This window comes from Zingiber officinale, chromosome 3B, assembly GCF_018446385.1.
Source record: "Zingiber officinale cultivar Zhangliang chromosome 3B, Zo_v1.1, whole genome shotgun sequence".
Lineage (NCBI taxonomy): Eukaryota > Viridiplantae > Streptophyta > Magnoliopsida > Zingiberales > Zingiberaceae > Zingiber > Zingiber officinale.
The window spans coordinates 78359603-78377085 of NC_055991.1; the positions used below are offsets into that span (position 1 = coordinate 78359603).

At 35.7% G+C, this 17483-nt stretch overlaps 2 protein-coding genes across 7 annotated transcripts; both read right to left on the minus strand.

The window, feature by feature from the left end:
* Nucleotides 1-305: 305 nt before the first annotated feature.
* LOC122056606 (protein FLX-like 3) lies at nucleotides 306-7975 on the minus strand. 3 transcript variants are annotated; one of them, XR_006133305.1, is made up of 8 exons: nucleotides 7819-7975; nucleotides 6791-7269; nucleotides 6563-6708; nucleotides 6218-6297; nucleotides 5885-6134; nucleotides 1734-1857; nucleotides 867-999; nucleotides 306-790 (listed from the first exon to the last, which is right to left on the minus strand). XR_006133305.1 is itself a non-coding variant. In XM_042618624.1 (5 exons), the coding sequence occupies exons 2-5, from the start codon at nucleotides 7261-7263 to the stop codon at nucleotides 6039-6041; spliced, it is 795 nt and encodes a 264-aa protein (XP_042474558.1). In that variant the 5' UTR covers nucleotides 7264-7269; nucleotides 7819-7975; the 3' UTR covers nucleotides 5752-6038. The 3 variants fall into 3 exon arrangements, 2 of the variants coding, with proteins under 2 accessions (XP_042474558.1, XP_042474559.1); XM_042618624.1 differs by lacking the exons at nucleotides 306-790; nucleotides 867-999; nucleotides 1734-1857 and having other exon boundaries at nucleotides 5752-6134; XM_042618625.1 differs by lacking the exons at nucleotides 306-790; nucleotides 867-999; nucleotides 1734-1857 and having other exon boundaries at nucleotides 5752-6134; nucleotides 7815-7963.
* Nucleotides 7976-8667: 692 nt separating this feature from the next.
* Nucleotides 8668-14875, minus strand: LOC122056607 (UDP-glycosyltransferase TURAN-like). 4 transcript variants are annotated; one of them, XM_042618627.1, is made up of 17 exons: nucleotides 14706-14874; nucleotides 14477-14610; nucleotides 13472-13505; nucleotides 12380-12435; nucleotides 12147-12281; nucleotides 11493-11641; nucleotides 11324-11413; nucleotides 11183-11249; nucleotides 11051-11114; nucleotides 10838-10973; nucleotides 9837-10000; nucleotides 9642-9752; nucleotides 9511-9572; nucleotides 9384-9436; nucleotides 9233-9308; nucleotides 9006-9134; nucleotides 8668-8922 (listed from the first exon to the last, which is right to left on the minus strand). In XM_042618627.1, the coding sequence occupies exons 2-17, from the start codon at nucleotides 14579-14581 to the stop codon at nucleotides 8911-8913; spliced, it is 1443 nt and encodes a 480-aa protein (XP_042474561.1). In that variant the 5' UTR covers nucleotides 14582-14610; nucleotides 14706-14874; the 3' UTR covers nucleotides 8668-8910. The 4 variants fall into 4 exon arrangements, with proteins under 4 accessions (XP_042474561.1, XP_042474560.1, XP_042474562.1 ...); XM_042618626.1 differs by having other exon boundaries at nucleotides 14477-14875; XM_042618628.1 differs by lacking the exon at nucleotides 14706-14874 and having other exon boundaries at nucleotides 13449-13505; nucleotides 14477-14557.
* Nucleotides 14876-17483: the final 2608 nt, after the last annotated feature.

Consider the following 17483-nt stretch of genomic DNA (forward strand, 5'->3'; position numbering starts at 1 on the left):
ACTACAGTTATTTTTTTATCATGATTTTATAATTTAAAAATCTCATTGTCACAAACAACCTTATAATTTTGATTTTACAATTTTATAAAATATTTAAATTAATTTCTTGATAATGAATTCTTTTTCTTTCAGTTAATTCATGTATGATAAAAATTCATAACTTACAATATCTCTTCATCATCCAATAATAATATAATAATAATAATAATAATATACTTTGGTGTTCAAAATATAATAAAGGGGCAATAATACCGGCTGAGGATGCAAAAAGTTGAGATGTAACGATCCACCCAAACAATACCCTATTTTAGGAGATATCGGGCCGTTACTTCATCACACAGTCAATTTTATGATGCTTCAGGTGACAAATGTGGCAAAAAGTAAATCGTTTACCCTTAACACTCCCATCCTAAATCATTTGTGACTGAGAAGGTAAGTGGAATGGGAGGGGAGAGTTACACAGGATATATGGATTTACACCCCACTAGTCCCGAAATTCGACCTTAAGACTTGATGTAGTAAACAACCATCCACTCACCACTTTAGTTACGCCCGTGGATACTTCAAGCAAGAACCATAGGTGCTCGATATACATATGTTCTCAGGGGCACGCTCATCTGTGGCATTGTTTTGGCTCGCTTTGCGGTTCGAGAACAGCACGGTGCTGTCTCAGTGGCAGTACTGCTCCAGTGAGGAGTCGAGGGTTAGGGAATCCCCTATGCGATGTTTTTACATTTATATGCAGTAGCTGGTTGCGACGATATAGAGCTCACCAAAATCATGAATGTAGCTGCAAAAACAATGGCGCCAAGTTGATCAGATACAAGTTTTATTATGTAACAAGCACGGCAGTATCGAAATCTCACCATTGCAGTAAATCGAGAGCAGGCTTTGAATCAAGAAGTGGCAGTATGATAATCACGGAAGAAACAGAACCAGATCCTCATTTACGCTATCATTGATGATATTCAAATAAACGTCACGGCGAAACAGAAGCTTCTGCGTGGGTTTTATCAGAAACCTTCTCAATAGACATTTAAAGAAACTAATTCTGATAATTCAGGATTAGCAATTGGCGATATATTATCCAACGCACATAAACAATGGAGACAAGTCGATTAGATACCAGTGCTATGATGTAACAAGCTTGGTAGTATTGTTCTATATCAAAATCTCATCATCGCAGTAAATGGAAAGCAGATTTTGAATGAAGAAGTGGGAGTGTGATAATCGCGGAAGAAACAGAGCAAGATCCTCATTTACACTATCATTGATGATATTCAAATAAACAGCACGACGAAAGAGAAGCTTCTAGTGGGTTTTATCAGAAACCTTCTTAATAGACATTTAAAGAAACTAAATTCATCAAGAGTTTATGAAAATTCAGGATTAGCAACTGGCGATATAATATCCAACGAAAACAATCAACAAGTCAAAACATTCCTGATTGCTTTCATCAATCTGCTCGTGTCGTATGACGAGTGATTATTTTGCTTCTTATTGAATGAGACACTAAGCTTTAAATACCAGACAAGAGAAGTTACCTGGAGCTTTCATATGCAGTAATTAACGAAAAGGAAAACTCAAGATGATTGAGATTCAAAAGGCTTTCAAAGTTGAACAAATAGCATATTTATATCCATAGAGAATCAACCACTAAAATTCCCAAATTAACATTTATCGAATTCATTTTCTATCGAGAGCAACGCGATCAAAGTATACAAGGGGGTTACCTCGGCGATGTTGTTTCTCCTGGATGGCATTAAGTATAAACTCTCAGAGCAAAAGCAGTTGCAGATTCACCAACAATCAGGATCTTCCTTGAATAGCAACATTCGAATAAGAAGTTGCCTCACTCTGCAACATGAAGAGATTCATTTAACACTGGTTCCATTAACATGGACAAATGAAGAACATGAAAACCAATATAGGGCCTTCCTAAGCAAAACTAGTTGCCTTTTGCACCAAAAGAGCTCATGTAGGTGCAAGAAAAATAAAGTATTATAAATGACAAAAAAATCAAATTGCTAATAAGTATAAATGTCGATTGATTGTGACCCGCTAAGTAACTCCTTAGAATATAGCCAAAAAGTAAACTGAACACAATGATCAGGTTAACAATATATCGAACAGATAATGCAAATGCAGAAGACGATAAGTGTTCTTACTAAGAATAGACAAGAAAAAAATAACACAAGTTCTTCAATGTTTTTGGAAATAGATCAGTGACTCGCAAGGAAAGCACTACTGATATCGCATAGAGGAATCAATAGTTTCTAATGTCATATATTGCTTTCAGTCTAAAATGAGCCAAGCTATTCACAAGTAGTGCAAATCTCAGATAGCTGAGCTAGTAAAGTCTGATTTAATTCTAAGCCCGCTATCTAAGAAAATCCACTCTACAACCATCGAAAACCTCAACTCTTGTAAGCTTGTGAACAATCTTCTTTGTTAATAAAAAAGTTTTATCTATCAGCTTTAGGATATGATCCCAATAGCAACGCCATCCTTAAGCTCGTATCTAATCTCCTCTAGAAGCAAACACACATACTCATCATGAATAAGCTTCTACATGGATTTGTTTATTGCCTAACAATAAACTGATATAGCTGCAGAGGTGGATACACATCAAGATGGGAGGATCGACATTTAAAAGAGGAAACACATGGGAAAAGGTGGGATCAAGGAAGTGGTTTCAATTTTGTACTACAAGAACTTCCCTATCCAAGCAGGAACACCTCCACCGCGTTGACAACACTAGGCCCCAAGCGGCCTGTCACCGGATCTTCCATTCTGAGCCCATACCATAAATTTGATAAGCAACTAAATTTTGGATTGTCAAATCTAGTTAGAGTTTCACTCGATCAAAGTTTCAGCTAAAGTCCAATTTAAATGGTCAAGCTCAGCAATAATGAAATTCTAATATACTAAGGTTGAAATCAATCCAACACTTTGAATTGAATACAGAAACACAATGATCCTGAACCAAACATATGCAAGCAAAACTCGACTCAACGGAATCTTCAGATGGAACTCCAGGCTTCTGTATAACAATATTGTGACTTCAAGTTGCTTCTCTCTCTGTCACTCTCGATCAAAAATTCCTGATCCTCTAAATGTGGTTTAGTTGTTGTCCTTGATACTAACCCTACTTAGGCATGAACAGAACTAAAAATGCCTAACGTAGTATGCATTGAATCTAAATCAATATTTTAGAGTCTAGAAACTCAATTTGCTAATTTATAGTTTCAGCCGACAGATTTCTAGGGCCATTTCAACAAACTCTAGATAGCAAAGTACGAGTCTGTCATTTCAATCTTTCAAGTCTTAGCATCTTCAAATGCAACTACTCCAAAAAGCATACTAGAATAATGCTCATATAAAAGAATATCTCTAGAACACTACATATTCTTGCACCTAAAAACATATAGTGGCACTTGCAACAAGAGTAGAAAATGTATTGAGCAGATACAAAGAGGAGTGAGGAAACATCAACCTTTTAGAGCAATATGAGAAGTCAAACAAGAACTTTAAAAAAGTATTCAATCAAAATCTAAGTGCAGAAGAAATTACTTGCCTCTATAATTCTGATCATAGACAGTCCTTCTAAGATTCTGGTCATAAACAGCCAATCAATTCCAAGCACATCATCTCTCCAAGATTTGAATCCTTAACCTAGATCTTCCACTCAGAGATCTGGTGACTTGATCTTGATTTTTTTTAGTACGAAGGTGCTATTTCATAGATATAGTTACATACTACTTGGAAAATCCTCCAATTGAACTATCTTTGGCCCACAATCTCATCTCCCATACATCAATTGAAAGATTCAGAGAACATACAGATTATTCTCAGTGGAAAGAGAACTTCAGGCAAACTAACAGAGCTAAAATGATGTAATCAGATAATTCTGAATGCCAGATTATGGACCATATAAAACACAGGAAAATATTCCAATACTGATTCTTCGGCAAGCTTGACATTCGAGCAAAAGTTCCTCCTTTCTCAGCCTAATCAGCTTTGAAGAACTAATCTCTGCTTTGATCATTTCAACCAATATCTAGCAGACCCCCAACACTTCCATCAACAAAGCAACAAAACAGTTGATATATAGGTAAAACGTGTATATGAAATATCATGTAGCCACTATTTTATGATCCAATCTCCAGAAAATTTCTTCACTTCAACCTTCCTCGGCTGGTTTGACTGCGTGTATCCAGACTCTCTTAATGATAATCTAATAGCTCATAGGCATCTCTATAAAAAGTTATATATATTCTTTAACCCTTGGCTGATTTGACTGCATTATTTTCAAGCTGTCTTAATGACTAACATCGAGTCTAATAGCAAATTCACTTCCAAACATACCTAACAACTAGCCGTTACATAGAGAATCAACCAAACAAATGTTTCCTCAGATCCTGATAAGTATTAAAGCACTACATCTCTGCCATATTTCACAGACTTCAGCAGTGCTTCAATTAACTTAAGTCAACAAAAAGGAATATAGCTAAAAATTAAATAATGAGCTTTTAGATCGTGCAGCCCTCCTGGTAAATCTAAGATCCAAACGACTAAATATTCTGTCACTCATTCCTTCAAAGCCTAACCATCACATACTTCACATTGATTGGGAATGGTAAACCATCATAAAACCAGAAAACTACTGTTACTGTTCGGTTAGCAATGCAAAGAACAAGCAACCAATAGAAGTTCTCGTTATAGTTAAACAGGTATGGTGGGTGTTGGTAGCATGGAAGGAATATAAGAGAAAACCAGTTGCATCTGAAGACCCAATTACCAGCTTATATCATTCAATATGCCACACTAGGCTTCCCCATTCAAAATTTTGAATAACTAGTAAAAGATTATCAAAGCAATGTTACGAAAGCTGTGTTGCTCATAAAGATCTAATATAGCAACTCAAAAATTCAAGAATTCACACACACACTCCCTATATGAATAATTTAGTAAAAACATGAGCTCAAATATGGTAAATGAAACTTTGAGAGAAGATAAAAAACCATTGCTCCTAAAGTAGTATCTTCAATAATTCAGGAAACTATATTCTGCCTCTACTTGAATAATTTAGCAAGTAAAAGGAAGCTGTCTCATTGCATGTAGGTCCTGAAATTTGGAACAACCCACTTCGAAATAAATGTAGACTCACTTATGCAGAAGAAACTAAGGAAATTCTAGATTCTTCCTCATCAATCTCAGTAAATATCCAACTACTATATGTAGCATTGACTGACATTATCACTAATCTCAAAAACTCAAGTTGCTAGCAAAGCGAACAATTTATACATATATATCCTTAATACCCTCCTGTACTGATATGATAACATAATTACCAAAGCAATCAAATAAGAACTATTGCTCTAATACTACGTAAAAGTGGATTGACTAATCACTTATCCTAAAAGCTCAAAGTGGATAGACTAATCACTTAACCTAGAAACTCAAACTGCCAGGAAGGAATCAATCTAGATACTTAAAGTACTATACCAGTAAAATGGCTTCACTAATGCATTTGATGCCCGTAATACCCCATTCTTCCATTGCGTCAACTGAACACAGCAAAGCCAATTAGCACATGCCATGGCTTGTAGAAATTCAAATTTTTCTATAGTCCTAGGAGCCAATGACCATCGCATACTTGCAGAATTGTATAAGCATTAGTTCTTGAAACATTTTCGTTTTTTTTAAATTATAAAACAAATTGTTAACCAGCATCATTAGACTAATGCATAATCCAAAAAGTAACATAAAAATATGATGTAGAAGTAGAGATAGAACCACATCAAATACATTTGGCGTCCCATAATTCAAGTTAAAATCACATAGAGCTGTCATAAACTAACTAAAAAGCAAAGAGAATAACTGATGTTATCTAGCTTCTGAAAAGCATTCTACTAAGTGAATCTGGTGGAGCATGCACCAATTGCGAAGCTAGAAAACCATCTATCCCTCTAGTGTGCAAGCATCAGGAATAGAAATAGCATAGGCCCTATTTAAGGCCCAAGTGAACTAGATTCTCAACGACGAGCAAGGTGAGTCTTGCTGATTGCTCCCCATGATCCAGATCCAGATCCAGATCCAGCAAGATAGAGATTAGGCTTGTCAGTAACAGGCTGCAACAGATATAATGGAAAAGCACATGAACAGCCATGAATCACCAAACTGGTACTGAACTGAATCTCCAAAGTAAATTTACCAGCTTATTGCCATAGTCATATCCAAACGTTGAAGAGTAGGGTCTGTCAGAGCTGCCAAGTGTAGTCCCATAACTTTCGCCTTCAGTAAACCATCATAAAACAATGTTAAATGAATCAATCAACAGCTCGAGAATTACCTTAAAAAAATATACAACAAGAACGACTGAACAAATGCAATACAAACACGCAAAACTGACAAACAGATCGAATGTATATTAAAATCACAATCAGATAGCAGCATAACAGAAAATTTTTACTTGGTTTATATCAAATATTCAGCTTTTGACGAGTGAAAGTGTGAAACTATTAAGGAAAATCAGAGTACTAATGGTCAACAACATTACTTGCAGCCTGTGGCCTCCCCTCAGTACTAGCCAAGTCAGCACGCAATTTTTCAATCTCACGCGCCATGGAAACCAAATTTTTCTCCATTGATTGCCTTTGCTCCATCAATTCAAAGTTTGATTTCTTATCGTACTCAATAGACATCCTACACAAAGAGAAGTGCGAGATTTTAAAATAAGGAAAGAGGCATGGGCATAAGAAGAACTGGACAATTAGCAAAGTCTAACCGAAGATGCATAAGTTCCTGATGAAGCCTGTCAATTTCCGCCTTCATGGCTGGGATCTGTTGATTATCAGATTGAGTCCTTGTCAGATCATGTGAAAGAGAACGAACCTGATCATTGAGCTCTTGTCTAATGGCAGTTAGCTTCTTAATTTCTGCACGTAGTTCTATGACCTCTTCTCTAAGAGGTTCAGCAGCTCTCATATCAGCTTCTAGCTTTAATCCTTTTTCAATCATATCCCTTGCGTGAGCTTCTTTCTCAGCTTGGATATCTGCAATCACCAAGTTCATCCGGTTGAGTTCCTCCCTGGCAGCAGCCAACTCCCTGTGAAAAGCTGAACGATCCTCAGCTAGCCCACGGTTATCCGCTATAAGTCTCCTTATGTCCATCCTCTGCAATTCAAGCTCCTCTTCGAGTGCCGCAGGGTGAAGAGGCTGGGGAAAAGGTCTGCGAACAAGTGGTCCTCTACCAGCCATCTGGATCTACAATCAGAAGAGTCAAACCAAAATATGTATGAAAGGCAATGCTGTGCTTCATTAAAATCAACGAATCCATTTTCAAATAGGTAATAAAAAATAAAACATCGAATCAGAAATATGAATTCAATTGCAAATGGCAAGCCTACAACCAAAAATTTCAAAATCTGAAAAGCCAAAACAGAATCATCTCATTGGAAAAGTACGATCTGGGGCGACAACAACGCTATCCTGTCGCTCATATAAGTTTCCTAAAATACTTGGATCAAAAAATTGGTTCCATACCTGCTGCCGAAGAACTATTCTCCACTTTTAAACATGAATCTCAACAATTCAAAATACACAGCACCAACTTTAGTGATTAAAAACACAGAAGGCAACGGGAAAAAGCTTTAAAAAAACGCTTAAAGGAATCCCTACATGCGACCAAAAGAACTTTTTCTAGACTTCTCCATATTACTCTACGTGAAGATCCAAACAGAATCAATTAGAAGTAAATATATAGAAAAAAAAACAGAAGAATTTTCCGTCTTTGGCTGATCGTCCAATACCTACCAACAACGAGAAGATCGAAACTTGGCGAACGAAACGGCAGCGGAAGGGAGGAGCGCCGATCGAATTCGCGACGGCACCGGCGAAACCCTACGAAAGCCTCAAAAGCTTTCCCTTTAATCAAATTTGTCTGGATTGCCGATTCTGGAATCTTGCATATTTACCTCTGTAACATAGGTTTTACCTCCTTTTTACTGAAATAAGGGGCCAAAGATAATTTATATTTGAATATATAATTAATGTAGTAACTAACAACTCTGCCTCTTTCATTTATTTATTTTTATATTTTATTATCTATTAGATAAATCTAGAATATAATTTATATATATTTAAATATATATTTAATTTTACAAAAATTCTCCTTATTTTAATACTAATTAGCATATAATTAATATAATATATAACAACTACCTCATAATCTTGTGGTAATCACAATGCTACCACATGATAAATATTTTTTAAAATTTTAATTTAATTAAAAATATCATACAAAATACTTTTATATAACAAAACTATTTACTTACTTAAATTTACTTAAGATCATTTAAAAACAAAATCATAATAAAATTTTTATAATAATTATTTACTAATTACTACAATAATTTTAAAATAACTTAAATTAATTTTAAATAATTTTAATTAAATTGACAAAATAAAATAAAACTTTTACTCAATTAAACTAATTTATTTTAGCATATTATAACAACTACTCCATAACTACTACGAATAAGAATATTTTCAAAATTAATAAATCATTTTCACTTTTTAAAAATAAAAGACTCTTTAGATATTTCAAAAATTAACAACGCTCTTTTAATTTTTACCCTACTTTTTTTTTTTTAAACTAGAAAATTGAAAAAGAAGAAACAAACGTAAAATCACATTTCTATGCACTAAAAAATACAAACAATAGAACAAGCTCACTAGTTCTTGTCTCTTGTAGTCTTGTGTCAAGATACAGTTGTTGCACCACAAACACTTGAAATAGTTGCTAACGAAAATGCAACGAGACGATTCCCACTGAATGGGCAACAACGGTGGCTGCATCGTAGCCAGCAGTTCGAATGCAGTCGTGATCATCATATTCGATGTTTTCTACGATATGATCTGTATTGGATTACAACCGAAAAAGCTCAGCTACTCGGTTTGTTGAAGAGAATCCTTAGTTGGACATTACTGGAGAAACTTACCTCGGAAATAAGTGGCATCGCATGAGTTTCCCATTCGGTAGACCATTTTGAACTTGAGCTTTTAGCCAAAGCACCATCCTTTAAAGATTTCAGAGACTCGCATTTATCCGGGAAGCCTTTGAAAAGCATCTGCATCGAAACTCTCATGATATCGAATGTTCAAGACTCGGGGATAACAAACAAGGTGTAGCAACTTCTTCATGTTTTTGACAACACAAGAAACTAACCATAAATTCATCGGCGAGTTCAGATGGCGAAGAAAACAGTAGTCCATTCTTCTCAACCTTAACTAGCTCCTTGATGCTAGAGACATACATGGAAAGAACCGTTTAGTTCGTAAATGTGAATAAAAAATCACAAGAAATTTGAACATCGTACCATGAGTATGAAGCCGCACATACGGGCAGCCCACATCCAAACATATCAACAACCTGAAGGATTGAACTTTAATAACGATCAAGAATCCCAGCGTCGATCACCAGCACGAAATTCAACCAGGAGTTACCTTCATGGGAAGGTCCAAACCGGATGAAGAAGTGTGCAACGATACACCTAGATCCGCAGAGCCTGCACAAAGCCAGAAGTGAGGAACTATTTGATATAAGAAGTTATTGATAAAATGGCCTCTAAGCTCACCGAGTAATAATGGATAGTCCTCGGCTGATAGCCACATGGTTCTGAAGGCCACGCGCCTAAGTTTTAATTTCTTTATCTGTTGTTCATATTTTGCTTTTTCTGGCCCCTTACCTTCATAATTTAGTACTGACATTTTAAAGGCATCCTATAACCAGCAATAAATATTGTACTTACAGAGAGTGTGCAAACACATACCGGTTATGATAAACAACAATCTAGGGTACAGTTGTTCCCCCTTACAGATATCCAACCAAAGTTTCTCCTCGGTAATTGAATCATCCTCACCCAGGACCCCAGAAACACGTCGATCATACATAAGTGCCGCTTGTAGAAGTATACTAAAATCTTCATCTGGCGTCCTGTGTGCCATAATAAAATTCCCTTGAGCCACCTATGATCAGTCAATTAAATATGCAACAAGAAAATTCAATCAACTCTTTGTTATTTAATACACCCTTTCCCTAAAACTAAAACCAGTTTGTTCGCGTATACACAAGTCTAGGTAATGATTTTATGTAGACGTCTGAAAAGATAAAGCATATCATCCTCAATTAGTATAGTGAAAAAATCTGTTTTAAGAGGAGGCAGTTAACTTGGCTATGAATCTCAGTCTGGGAAACTAAATTATTCCATGAATACTGTCGATTTGGCCATAATATTGGATGTATGAATCAATACTATAACCTAAGTATGCTTATTATTATAGCTTGATCTTTAATTTATTTATCACGAAGGTCATTGTACTTGCACATGGAGTACCATCCCATATATGTAACTATGGTGATCATAATTCATAAACGATTAGACACATTCCTAAATCAATATAGGAGTAAATGAAGATATTACACGTATTCCAATAGCAAATTGTTTAAATTTTTCTTTTTCTCCTGTATGAGAAAGTTCTGCAGGAAAAGCTTGAACGTGTAACTTATTCAAATTCCACATGAAATTCTAGGGCATTGAGATAGTAAAAAAGCAACAATATTTCTGTGAGTAACAGAAACTCGGTTGCTTTTATGGTAGTCGGGATGAACTAGCACATTTTATCCTACTAGATTTAGAGAAGGAAAATATTATGCACACAACAAGACATGTATTAACATCTAAAGTGAAGTTCAAGAAAGAATTTTCATACATGATATTAGGAGAAAAATGAAGAACATCATACTGTGAAGGTCCTCGCAAATGAAGCTTACCAGCTTGTGCTACTGACGACAAGGGCAGGCCTGTTTGGTTTCAAGAAAATGTCATTGCCCACTTGAGAAGTAAACAAAGAATCACTAGGATGATCCAACTCATTGCTGGCTTCAAAGCGGAATGACTTTTCATTCCCTGCATGGAGATAAGTGTTCAGAAAATTCATGCAAAAATGAAAAATGAATTTGAATAATTTGGATGCAAAATATTACGTGTGTGGATGCAATCAAATGCTCCATTGGGTGGACATATATCATTCTTCAACCTACAAAATAACTATGGCATGTCTCAGACACAGAATTGCAATCTAAAAACAAGAAACAAATGTATGACACTACGGTCACCTCATGCTTCTCCTTCATTGAAGTAGGATGGAAGAACTCAGGGGGCTGATCATAAAGAACTGTTGCTCTGTGATATTATTATATGATTCAAAATGGATGCAATATAAAACCAGATATTTGTAACAATTCAAGTTTACTCACTTGATTTCCCAATTTTCGGCAAGTTCGTGCTGCATTGCCTTTGTAACACACAATGAACCATCAGCCATCCTCCCAAAGTAACTTTCAAACCTAAAATATAAAATCCAGAAAAGGAAAAAATAAATTACCGAGATTAAAATATACACAAACCAAACCCAAGAATAATTACCAATGGTAGGTTTTCACAATGATATGATTTCTTCCATGGGACAACCCAAGAAGTGTATATCCAAAATTGTGCCAATCAATTATAAACTTGGACCGTCTTAGCCAACTAGATAATTTGACAGCGGCTAGTGTGGGAACAGATGGTGGATTCTGACAATATAAAACACAAGGCATCAAATTTCTCAAGAAAGGTGGATTTGGAGACTATACATATCTGCGTCAAAACAGTAAAAATAAATAGGCATTTGTTACCTTTAATATGAAAGGGGAAGAAATTTTTTTAAATTGTTCACTTGTGTCTACATAATACTAAAAAAACTCAGTTTAATTGAGCTTTCCTCTTTTCATGATTTTTGCGGGTGTTGAATTGCTATAACACACTATCTACTTATACAATACAATGTAATATGGATTGATAAGATTTAATGAAGTACCATCATTTATACATCCATCCATTTTAGATTTCTCCTGTAATTAGAGTATGCAATATAAAAGCAATGCACAAATTCATTCAACGGTTTCATAAACTGACAAACTCCTGTGAAACCAAAACAAATTCATATATGCTAGTTTTTTTAGGGGAACTCATTCATTCTAGAATTTACATTATCCAGCAATCATGTAGGAATAAGAAATTCTTGAAATGGTGATGAACCTGAACAATGAAAGCATCTGGACGAGCAATCTTAACACAAAGAAACCAAACTAGGATAACAAATTGAATTGCAGCCTTGACTACTAGTGCCAATGCACTTGATATCTTTGATAACCCTTTGAGGTGTACTGACCCCTGTAAGGGGAAAAAGTTTCTTAGCAAGCAAAGCATCTAACAACATCTACAAAGTGTTTACAGAAGAAATTAAAAAAAAAAAAAAAAGAAATATGTACCATTTGGTAAATACGAATTGAATGGTGCTCTCTTATGGACACATGAGGATCACTACCTGTACATAATGCCAATGATGAACAGAGGAAATGAAATTGAATAAAATTTTGTTTTATAGTCGCTAAATAGAAATCAGTTTAGTCCTAATGCTAAAATAACTCAGAATCAGGATGAGAAAAACCATCTGCAACAACTAGAAAGAGTTAGAGTCTATTACCACTGGAAAAGGTTCAACCATGTCTTGAATAAGATTTGTTTTTTCCATCAGTGTTTTTTTCAGAGAAAAAGACATTGATGTTATTTAAACTTCAACAGAAAACAAAAACTTCAGTTGAGTCGAGCTTCTTAGAAACTCAAGCTCAAGATATTATTTAAACTGGTTAAACCCATCTTGATTCATTTCACTTAAAGTTTCACTTGTTTCAGCCCTACAGCTGGCATAAGGATAGGCATGGTATATTTTGAGTAGTGTTGTGTCAAAACATATTAGAATGCAGACAAAATATAGAAGAGCCATCCTTGTTATAGACCAAGCTGAACCTTGAATATAAATCTTGGACTAAGTTAAAAAGTATCAGTTTTAGTAAGACTTCAGTCAATTCAAGATGCATTTTCCAATTTAAGACCATTAATAGAATAACATCCTCAATAGTCTAGGATATTAAAGCAACAAGAATAATTGACAATAATCCTCCAATTGTTGCTTCTCTTTTGTTAAGCACTAGTAGCAATACATGAAGATTCTATAAGCCTTATAAACTTATTAACAGTTATCAGTTGTTCCTTGTAACTCTCTTCTGCATTTCTTTAAGCAATAGCAACTTTGTCCAAAACGGAGAAATAGGAAACTAAGAAAATAAGCTTATGAGCAATTTGTTCAACAAGTTAAAAGCAACGACTGACAATCATCAAAATAGATAAACAGATTATAAGCAATTTGTTCAAAAAGCCAATATTTTAGCATATTGCATTTCAGAAATAATATAATTCAACAGAGTGACCCGTACCATAACAGGGAAACAAAAAATAATCCAGTAAGTTAGAGAAGTAAATAAGCTCAAAGACTCAGACCATGTAGCATATATAGATTGTACCTCCATTTGCAACAATGTCTACGAGTAAATTTTCCTGCAGAAAGAAAAACAGATAAGGGAGAGGGAAAAAACATCAGAGGAGGTTTAATATATAATATGGGGCAGCAAATATTCCATAAAGAGAACTTCATGTTGCAGTTGAAAGTTAGACTCAGTAGCATTATTCATAGGTCACCTGCTTCAAAAGCAATTTAATAAAATTCATGTACAAAATTATAACAGACTCAAAACTCCTCAATTTTACAAAATCAATCTAAAAATTAAAACATACTTAAAGTTGTGGCAAAACACGTAAATGATGCATATGCAATAAGACCGCAAGTGTTAAGAAGCCAAGGGGATTTTATGGATAAATTAAAAATCTGTAGACATAGTATTGTATTTTCAGGCATGAAATGAAATTTATCCAAAAACCGTGAAAGTATGGACATAAAAAGCAAAAGTGACTTACAACAATTGCATCAAGAAGACTGCCAAAAGTACCGTATGATGTGGACAAAAGAACTAGACTTTAAGCAAGCATCTATGCTTACATTTTACTAAAACATGAGCTGCTCTCAAGTTGGCCAAATATTTTTGGCAGAAAATTCAGTATGCTACAAGGGTCTCTATTTGGTAGGAATCTAGAATCTATACACGCACTGTGGTATCTAAAATAGATCAACAGGAAAGAAAATGGCAATATCGACAACTCAAAAGAGGTAGAAAGATTAGAGTGTTCATTCCCTGAAAACTCTTTCTCTTTTCTTGTTTGAAGGAAGTAAAAATAAAATCAATATTATCAATCCAACTCGAGTAAACTAATTCGATAGAATTATAACAGAGTTTTCGAGTGATAAAGAAAACTATTTTCTCAATCGGAAAACAAAAATCCTATTTGTATTTCATACAAAGGTCAATTAAATACGACGGATGTGCATCGACTTTATACGCAGAGTATCATGATCATGTAACTATCTATCTATCTTCCGGAATATGTGTGTTAGAGGAGAGAAAGAGGAGCACCTGTTCAGCAAGGGAGAGGGCGTGGTACTGCATGCGGGGGCTTCGACCAATGTCGCCAAGGACAACCACCGCGACTCGGCCTCTCTTCTTTTCAGTCGATTCCATCCTCCGGGCGAACAACACCGTAGGAAGATCTAGACAATCCGATCTCGCATGCGTAGATAATCAGAATCGAAAACCAACGGATCGTCGAAAGTAAAAAACGCAATACGGATCGTCGAAAACTAACAAACAACGAGGAGATCGAAGCTTGGCGAAAGAAAAGGCAGCTGGAGGGAGGAGGAGCGCCGATCGAATTCGCGGCGGCAGTGTTTCCAAGCTTTCCTTCAGCTTTTCGATTTGGTGGATTGCAGATTCCGGAAATTTGCATATTAACCCCTGTAATATAGATATTACCTTCTTTGCAGCTTACATTTTTCGGTCCGCATGATCGTTGGGGGATTCGATCGAAAGGATTTAAAGAACCATCCGGTTAGGGAAAATTCTAAACCGGCCGATTTGGTTTGGTTACGATTTTCAACTTTTTATCGAACGCGTAGAACATTTTTCCAAATATCATAAATCATATATATTGATTTTAAAATTATTAAATCAGGAATTCAATTCTATTTTTATCTTTATTATCATTCGACTGTTATAATCGTAGCAGTTGAATCAATTAATTTTATTATTTAATAAAATTAATTAATTGATTCATATTTAAAAAATATTTTTTTAATCTAGTAGGTTAAATTGATATTTGAATATATTTATATAATTAGAAGAAATAAATGAACACATAAAAATAAATTTCATATAATTTCAAGTTAATTTCGGTCAAAATCGATTGATAAATCTAGAGAATTCAGAATTGTATGAAATCAGATTCTATGTGTTCACTTAATTCTCCTTATTTTATAAATACCTTCATATACCAATTTAACTCACTATATTAAGAGCAGTAATTTTTTAAATACAAATGTATCTGAAAAATCAATTCATGTTAAAAAAAATTACTGTTCTTAATATATATTGAATCAAATTTATATTTAAGAATATGAATATAATCAGACGAATTTATAGGACCTAGTTTTACATCATCCCGAGCTCTCTAGGTATATCAATCGATTTTCATCGAAACTCTTTAGATTCATTCGGCCAAAATCGGTTGACAAACCTAGATAGCTCAAATGATATGAAAGTATGTCATATGAATTCATCTAATACTTATAATTATATTCATGTTTTTAAACATCAATTTAATTCAATATATTGAGAGAGTGATTTTTTGAACACGAATTAATTTTTTCAGACACATCAGTATTCAAAAAATCACTGCTCTCAATATAGTGGGTCAAATTTATATTTGAGAACATTTATGGAGCATTTGGTTTATATTTTTCATGTTGTTTTCTATTTTTATTTTTTGAGAAAATGAAAAATACGTTTGGTTTGTATTTTCCACGTTCATTTTATAGAAAAAGAGAGCATTTTCTAAGAAAACAGAAAATACAGAAAAGTCATTTTTCAAAAGACGGGAAAATGCGATTTTCTGAAAATGAAAATAAAAATACAAACAAACCAAATGCTCCCTTATATAATTAAGAGAACTAGACGAGCATATAAGATCTAGTTTCACGTTGATGTAGTGATAAAAGGGAGACTAAGTGCAGATCAAAAGACGGAGATAGTAGTCGACGTGGAGGTTAAAGTTAAGGAGGTCAATGTCAGAGAACCAACGAGCTCATCAAAGGAGAACCCAGCGGAGCTCTCCTGCAGTGGCCAATCGGGCATGAACTGTCCAACCGGGAAAGGACTAGTCCAAACAAAATGCTCGTACAACCAAGATCATTAGGCGCTCATCACGGAGCAGAGGAATGTTCGACGATCGGAGTGTTAGTCTTGTCGGGCGGAAACAAGCTACTGAGTCAATTCACCGCAGGAAAGAGCAGCCGAGTCAGACCAAGCAGAGGAGCTCCCAACCGAGCGACTATCCAACTCGACTGAGTAGAGGGATCCTTTATGCATCTCTTAATATCCTTCTGAGAGATAGTATCGCTGATACAAGGTATGGTCACTAGGCGGATTATACGACGGAAGCTTCTACTGTCTTGTCAGGGATATGCATGCCCTGTTAAGGTATGGTGTCAGAGGCACTTTCCTGACAGGTCTTTTCATAGGATAAATTGGAGAACATGTGCATGTTTCGAGAAGCATGCACGTCACCCGCTGGGGCGGTATATAAAGGGAGATCTATATATTGGCGGAGGTACATGTTATTCACTATTCACATCTGTGTTTACTGTTGCTCCGTTTTCTTTCCTCTTTTCGGTGATTAACTTGAGCATCGGAGGGCCAATGTCGGGGACCTCTTCCCTGACTCGGCACTGACGTTTCTTGTATTGCAGAGCGGAGTGCAGTTTACATCCAGTCAACATAGTAGTCACATCCCCAGCTAGCTATCTTCCTAATTTTCGGATAGGATCATATTGGCATAATCTGTGGGAATGTAGCTTGTATCCGAAATGTGAAGATCAAGGATGTTGGATGACTCACCACGGTGACTTTGACAAAGGAGGAGCTGGATATGTTGATACAAGACTGAGCAACAAAAATGGTGGAGCAACAACAACAACAGACATTGTCCAAACGCTAAGTGCATGAGCCTACGACATCAGTGGCAGGTCAGCAGGCCGAATATAGAGACTGAGCGGATCACATATCTATTCAGGGCCAGAATAAGAAGTTGACCGACACATTTAGGGAGGCGGCCAATGCGCTGATCCCCTTCCATCGGGCACTGTTCCATACTCCATCAGAGAAGATGGGCCGAGCAGATAGGGAACGAGGATCCTCCTCGGACGATGTGCCCGTTCGGGATGTACGAAAAGGAAAAGCACCAAGGAATGATGATTCGCTCGAGCAGATCAACCAACAGTTCTCTCAGGGGATCTTGGACGACTCTCTGCCAAGACACTACACCCCATTGGCGATCGGGGAGTATAATGAAACGACTGATCCGGATGAC

What these genes read in the sequence shown, in the direction of transcription:
- LOC122056607 (XM_042618626.1), bottom strand. Translation starts at nt 14,581, where the DNA reads ATGGAATCGACTGAAAAGAAGAGAGGCCGAGTCGCGGTGGTTGTCCTT. An exon ending in GCCGAAAATTGGGAAATCAA is followed by an intron (nt 11,250 to 11,323) that starts GTGAGTAAACTT and finishes ATAATATCACAG; the next exon opens with AGCAACAGTTCTTTATGATC. An exon ending in ATTGTTGTTTATCATAACCG is followed by an intron (nt 9,753 to 9,836) that starts GTATGTGTTTGC and finishes TAAATTATGAAG; the next exon opens with GTAAGGGGCCAGAAAAAGCA.
- LOC122056606 (XM_042618624.1), bottom strand. Translation starts at nt 7,263, where the DNA reads ATGGCTGGTAGAGGACCACTTGTTCGCAGACCTTTTCCCCAGCCTCTT. An exon ending in GGGGAGGCCACAGGCTGCAA is followed by an intron (nt 6,298 to 6,562) that starts GTAATGTTGTTG and finishes GGTTTACTGAAG; the next exon opens with GCGAAAGTTATGGGACTACA. An exon ending in ATGACTATGGCAATAAGCTG is followed by an intron (nt 6,135 to 6,217) that starts GTAAATTTACTT and finishes TATCTGTTGCAG; the next exon opens with CCTGTTACTGACAAGCCTAA.